General features: G+C 53.6%; 1 protein-coding gene across 1 annotated transcript; it reads left to right on the forward strand.

Moving 5' to 3' along the window:
* The first annotated feature begins 1,093 nt into the window (after window positions 1-1,093).
* LOC122624202 lies at window positions 1,094-6,307 on the forward strand. Its single transcript, XM_043803676.1, has 5 exons — window positions 1,094-1,315; window positions 1,545-2,882; window positions 2,975-4,290; window positions 4,360-4,503; window positions 4,663-6,307. The coding sequence occupies exons 1-5, from the start codon at window positions 1,094-1,096 to the stop codon at window positions 6,305-6,307; spliced, it is 4,665 nt and encodes a 1,554-aa protein (XP_043659611.1).
* The last annotated feature ends 201 nt before the right edge of the window (window positions 6,308-6,508 follow it).

Genomic DNA, 6,508 nt, shown 5'->3' on the forward strand with positions numbered 1-6,508 from the left:
AACGCCACTAAAATAAATAATTACACACAGACGAATATTTTACATAATTTTAACACGGGCACATAAATAAGTTAAATAAATAAATAAATAACGATTAATAAATAAATAGAAATAAATAAATAAATGCGAATAAATAAGGCGGATTAAATAAATAAATAAATAATTATAAATAAATAATTATTCTAATTTTTTTCTGGCCGAGCTTCTCCCGGGCGGTTTGGCTTGGTCCTCGGCGGGATTTGAGGTTGGAATCCATCACGGGTTCCAGAAAAGGTCTCCCCGGGTCCAAACTGTGGATATCCCGGGGTCAAGAAAATGCCTGTATACCCTCTGCAACCCAGATATATAAGTATTATGTCTATGCCCTCTCGGAACGGACTCACATTTATTTTTCACTTCTGGCTGTCGGGTCTTCCTGTTCTGCTTCTGTCCTGCTCCCGTCGATCTCCGGATCGGGTTAAATTATCTTAATTTCCCTATAACAACAAAAAAAAAACATCACTAACGTTTCCTTGGAGCTTTCACCTCCGGTAGACCGACCGCACTCACACGTTTATGTGCGCCACCGATTTTAAAACACGGCCGTTAGATTTAGTTCGCGGCAGCGGGTCGTCTGATTCCCAAATTTTCTCTGGCCCACATGGCGGTCACCTCCCCCTATTTATGGGCTCGGCTCTGCCGGTTCCCTTTCCTATTCTTTTGTTTTCTCCTTTCCCTTCATATAGGTCGAGAACCGACTTCAAGGCCAATGCCAGTGCTCATTTCCCGTCTTAGTGTGGGTGGATGCACTTCGTCGGTGTTCTCCTCTCTCCACATACCATCCACACCTCCCCTTTCTTGGGTGTGGACGGTAGGGGGCGCTCTACATCCATCCCACTTTCCCCTTCTCCTCTTGGGACTGCCAACCTCGCCTTAGGTGCTCATTCCAGACGTTATTTCTTTCGCCCGCGGCTATCGATCACCGTCAGAATGCAACACCACGCGAAAATTCGCCAATCGAATAGGGAGGGGAATATTCGCGAGCATTCCACACCAACACGTAAACAAACAAATTATGGAAAAAAAAACTCGGACACGCTCCGCGGTATGCATCATGTGCATGTGCGCGGGGGAATGGCTGGTCTCCGGGTGGCCCATGGGAACACAGGGTTCACCATGCGATGCACCCGGGACGGCCAAAGAACTGGCAAGCGCATCCGCGGCGCAACTGGACATGAAGCAGAGTAACTATGTGAGCGCCCTCGATGCCCTATCTTCCAGGAAGAAGATAGAGGATCCGATGGAGCTCGCCATGGCATACAACTCGATCGCAGAGGTAGATGAAAGACGCAGGAAAGCATGTGGAAGTTGGCTCCGGTTAGGCATCACTCCTTTTTTTTCCCCCCTTTGTTGTCCAATTGAGTTTCCGTTTTTTGGCTTTGTTGTTTTCGTCTAGAAAAGGAAAAGAAAGCGTGTTTAGTGTAAGGAACAGAAATTAGCAGTTAGAGTAGGTTCATGGTTAGGAGATATAACTTGCGGTCCGGAGCTGATAAGATGATAACTAGAACTCCCCGCCGGAAGGGCAGCAACTCAGAGCGGAAGATGGCACGGCAGGCAGCGCAGCCGGTGCAGCCGGCGATAGCTGGGAAATCTCTCCCCCACGGGGAATCCCGAGCGATATCGCGTCGACGGTAGACGCTGCGGTGGCTCAGGCGTACGAGACGCACAGGGCGGCGATGTCCGACAAAGTCAGTCGGACGTTGCAACAGGAGATTCGCCAAGGCTTCCTCGAGATGATGGCGATGATCAACGAGGTGGTCCAGCCGCTGAAGCAAACGGCAGCAGCCGTGCAGTCGATGCAGCAGCAGGCGATGCAAGGCGACCCCAGTGGTGGTCACGAGCATGCAGGAGCACGAGGATGCCAGGAGGCGACGGGCGCATATCCCAAGACCCGGCCAGAGGGACAGAATACTTGGACGTCTCCACCCAAACCTCCAACAGCAAGCGAAGTACTCGCGGAGAGGAATGTCGGCGCCGGTGGATATCCGGGAGATCAGCAGCGTTTCCAGACGGAGTGTGAGGCTCGAAGGGGTAGCACGGAGGGTCTCCGAGGTCCTGAAAGGAGAAAAGATTCGGTTACAGGCGTCAGGATCGAGAAGTGGGAGATCTTCTTCGAAGGCGACCAAAATAAGCTCGCCGTGGAAGACTTTGTGTTCCGCGTGGAATACCTGCAGCGGCAGTCTCGGTGTTCCTGGGACCAGGTGCTGGGTAGCTTCTACCAGCTGATGCGAGGCCAGGCTGCCGAGTGGTACTGGCAATATGTCAAAGAGAGCCCTCCGCAGACATGGGAGGACCTCAAGGAGAAGCCGGTGGCGAGGTTCCGGGGCATCGGAGGCGAGTTCGAGCGCAGACGAGCACTCCAAGATCGACGGCAACAGCCAGGCGAGTCCGTCGAGGATTATTTCCGAGCGATGCGGCGGCTGGGAAACAGACTGCTGGCACCGATACCGGAGGCGGAAATGATCCGCATAGTTAAAAAGGCACTTACCGCCGAGGTCGCCCGGTTTGTTTATGCCCTGAGGGTGTACAGCGTGGACCAGCTGCGAGAGGAGTGCCTCGAAGTGGAGGAGGCCTTCATGAGGCGGGAGCGGGACAGCCGAGCCTCATACCGCGCGCCGGCCAAGATTCCGTCGAGCGGACGACAGGTGGAGGAAGTGGCGATGGAGTCATCCGACGGCGAAGCGGGAGAGCCGGAGCCGTACATCGAGGAAGTTTCCAGGCAGCGAATTAGTTGCTGGAACTGCGGGCAGCCGGACCACGGATTCCGTGACTGCGCATCGTCGGAGCGGAAGATCTTCTGCTACCGCTGCGGGAAGCCAGAGGTGATCACACCGAACTGCCCGGTATGTGCGGGAAACGGGAGGACGAGCGCCGGAAAGGTGGGAGACCCGCGCTCGAAGTACAGGTCCAACCGACAGTAAACCTTCCACCGAAGCCACCAACAATTAAACCTATAGTAGAGAGTAATAAAATCGTCATTAAGAATAGCAATAAGCTGAGATACTTACCAGCGGAGGAACGGATGCAGAAGTACCTTGAGGTTCGGAACCGAATATTTGCCAACCACCAGATAGACGGGATGCGGAGCGTCAGCCGGAGGCTTTTAAAGGCCAGATCACGATTCCGGCAGAGGCATCAGACGCGACGTGCCGTGGTTGAAGCCGTTCGTCGGGGCATGGGAGGTGATCCCAGGGTGATTGCCGAGGTCCGGATACATGGCAAGCCCATTTCCGGTTTGCTGGACACAGGCGCGTCCATTAATGTCCTGGGAAAAGGCAGCCGTGAAATGCTGGAGGAGCTCGGGATCCGCATGGACAAGTACACGTCGATCGTGAGGACTGCGGCGGGAGAAGACCGGTCAATTATAGGTCGAGTACACGTTCCGGTAAAATTCAAGGGAGTGGAGAAGGTACTTACCTTTTACGTATGCCCGTACCGGGAGCAAGAGCTCTACCTTGGGATCGATTTGTGGAGGAAATTCGCGTTGGCACCGGCTATCCTCGGAGAGCTACTAGCAACGAAACCGAAGGCGAACGTGGAGGAATTGTGGGACGCAACAAATCCGTGGCTGGATGGAAAAGCCGGTAAAGAGTCTGTAATCGAGGAGTGGAACCTGCAAGAAGAAGACAAAAATCGGTTAGAAGCGGTAAAGAAAGAGTTCCTAGCGTTCGAGGACGTCGGTCTGGGTAAGACATCGGTGGAGACACATCGGATCCAGCTCGTGGAAGGCGCAGAGCCGTTTAAGGATCGGCATTATCCACAATCGCCAGCGATGCAGGAGATTGTGTGGGCCGAAGTCGACAAAATGCTGGAGCTGGGCGTGATCGAGGTCAGCGAGAGTCCGTGGAGTAACCGCACGACAGTGGTGCGAAGGCCGGACAAAAATAGGTTCTGCTTAGACGCACGGAAGCTGAACAACCTCACCGTGAAGGATGCTTATCCGCTGCCATGCATCGAGGGAATCCTGTCCAGAATCGAGCAGACCTACTATATTTCAAGCGTCGACTTGAAATTCGCATTCTGGCAGGTGGAGTTGGATCCTGAAAGCCGTCCATATACAGCGTTTACGGTTGCGGGGAGGCCCTTGTACCAGTTCGCCATGATGCCGTTTGGCCTGTGCAATGCGGCGCAGCGGCTATGTCGACTGATGGACAAGGTGATTCCAGCGCGGTTGAGATCGAACGTCTTTGTGTACCTGGACGACCTGCTAATCATCGCTCCAGACTTCGAGACCCATCTAAAGTATCTCCGGTTGGTAGCGGAATGCCTGAAAAAAGCGAATTTGACGATAGGTTTAAAAAAATCAAAATTTTGCTACAGGGCGTTTAAATACCTCGGGTTCATAATCGGTGGAGAGACACTTACGATGGATGGGGACAGGATCGTCGCAATCCAAAAGATTCCGGAGCCGAAATCGGTGAAGGAGTTACGAAGCTTCCTGGGAACAGCGGGATGGTACCGCCGGTTCATCAAGGACTTCGCGACCATGGCGGCCCCGCTCACCGACGCACTGAAAAAAGGAAAGAACACTTGATTAGTGCTGAACGACGAGGCCAAGGACGCGATACAGGCTCTAGAGACGGCACTTACCTCGGCTCCTGTCTTGGTTCACGCCGATTTTAGAAGGCCGTTCGTTGTCCAGTGCGACGCGTCGCACTATGGAGTTGGAGCAGTCCTGTTCCAATACGACGAGGAAAAGAACGAACGTCCGATTGCCTTCTTCTCCGCAAAGCTAAACAAACATCAGATAAATTATTCTGTGACGGAGAAGGAGTGCTTGGCAGCCGTACTTGCCATCGAAAAGTTCCGGCCCTACGTGGAACTGATGCAGTTCACGGTCATCACCGACCACGCCAGTCTGAAGTGGCTGATGACCATGAAAGACCTTAGTAGACGCCTGGCACGATGGTCACTCAGGTTGCAGAGCTTCGACTTCCAGATAGCGCACCGGAAGGGATCCGAAAACGTTGTGGCTGACACGCTGTCCAGATGCGTTGAGGAGCTGAAGCTGGATGCCGACGATGCTCTCGGGTTCGCCACGACGGAGTTCGAATCTGAGGAGTACAAAGAGATTCGGGATGAGATTCTGGAGAATCAGGATCGACTGCCGGATGTCCGAGTGGAAGGGAACCTCGTCTTCAAACGCAGCGGATTCGACAGATTGGAGGAGGAAGTCGAAGGAGGGTCTTGGAAGCTGTGGATCCCAGCCTCGCTCACAGCTGGCCTGATCGCGACGGCCCACGACGAACCGACGTCAGGACACGGAGGCGTAAGGAAGACGCTGCAGCGACTCCAGCGGCAATATTACTGGCCGAAGATGACGACTCAAGTCCGAGACTTTGTGGGGCAATGCATCCAATGCAAGGAGTCGAAGGCTCCAAATTACCGCACACAGGTCGGGATAGGGCAGGAAGTGGTGACTGAGAGGCCATTCCAGAAACTCTACATAGATTTCCTAGGCAAATATCCAAGATCCAAGCGAGGAAAGGCCTGGATATTTGTAGTAGCAGACCACTTCTCCAAATTCACATTCCTGAAGGCCATGAACGAAGCCACAACGTCCAACGTCATCGAGTTCCTGGTGCAGGAGGTGTTTTTCAAGTTTGGAGTGCCGGAGGTAATCCACTCCGACAATGGGAAGCAGTTCACTGCCAAAGCTTTTCAGGAGATGATGGAGGCGTACGGGGTCCAGCATATGCGGACGGCAGTGTACTCGCCGCAAAGCAACGCTGCAGAGCGGGTAAACCGGACAGTACTGGCCGCAATCCGGACATATTTGGAGCAGGACCACCGAGACTGGGACGCATATCTGCCGGAAATCGAAGTCGCGATAAGGAACTCTGTCCACGAAGCGACAGGCGTCACGCCGTTCTTCGCGGTATTCAGGCAGCAGATGTACCTCCACGGCAGCTGCTACAAACTGGCCAGGAAACTGCGGTCAATGACGGATCATGAGGTAGTTGCGTTGAACTCGCAGAACAAGAGAGACATCATCCGCGAACGTATCAGCCAACACTTGCATCAGGCCTACGAGCGGAGCAGCCGGCAATACAACAAGCGCGCCCGTGAGTTCCACGTGAAACCAGGCCAAGAAGTGTTCCGGCGTAACTTCACCCTGAGCGATTTCGGGAAGAATTACAACGCCAAGTTCGCCCGGAAGTTCGCGAGATGCCGAATCAGGAGGCCGGTCGGGAACAACATGTTCGAGTTGGAGGACCTGGCGGGGAAACCTATTGGCATCTACCATGCGAAAGACCTGCGGCTGTAAGGGAAGAACGACACCCTCAAGATAGGGACAAAGCCGGATGCTTACCGTGGGTGTGGCCTACGTTGGGGTAACCCAGGAGCAAAAGGGCAAGGGCCGATCGCCGGGTGAACACCGCGGAGCGTGTCCGAGTTTTTTGTTTCCATAATTTGTTTGTTTACGTGTTGGTGTGGAATGCTCGCGAATATTCCCCTCCCTATTCGA

The sequence above is a fragment of the Drosophila teissieri genome, chromosome 2L (assembly GCF_016746235.2).
Source record: "Drosophila teissieri strain GT53w chromosome 2L, Prin_Dtei_1.1, whole genome shotgun sequence".
NCBI lineage: Eukaryota > Metazoa > Arthropoda > Insecta > Diptera > Drosophilidae > Drosophila > Drosophila teissieri.

What these genes read in the sequence shown, in the direction of transcription:
- LOC122624202 (XM_043803676.1), top strand. Translation starts at nt 1,094, where the DNA reads ATGTGCATGTGCGCGGGGGAATGGCTGGTCTCCGGGTGGCCCATGGGA. An exon ending in CATACAACTCGATCGCAGAG is followed by an intron (nt 1,316 to 1,544) that starts GTAGATGAAAGA and finishes GATGATAACTAG; the next exon opens with AACTCCCCGCCGGAAGGGCA. An exon ending in ACCCATCTAAAGTATCTCCG is followed by an intron (nt 4,291 to 4,359) that starts GTTGGTAGCGGA and finishes ATTTTGCTACAG; the next exon opens with GGCGTTTAAATACCTCGGGT.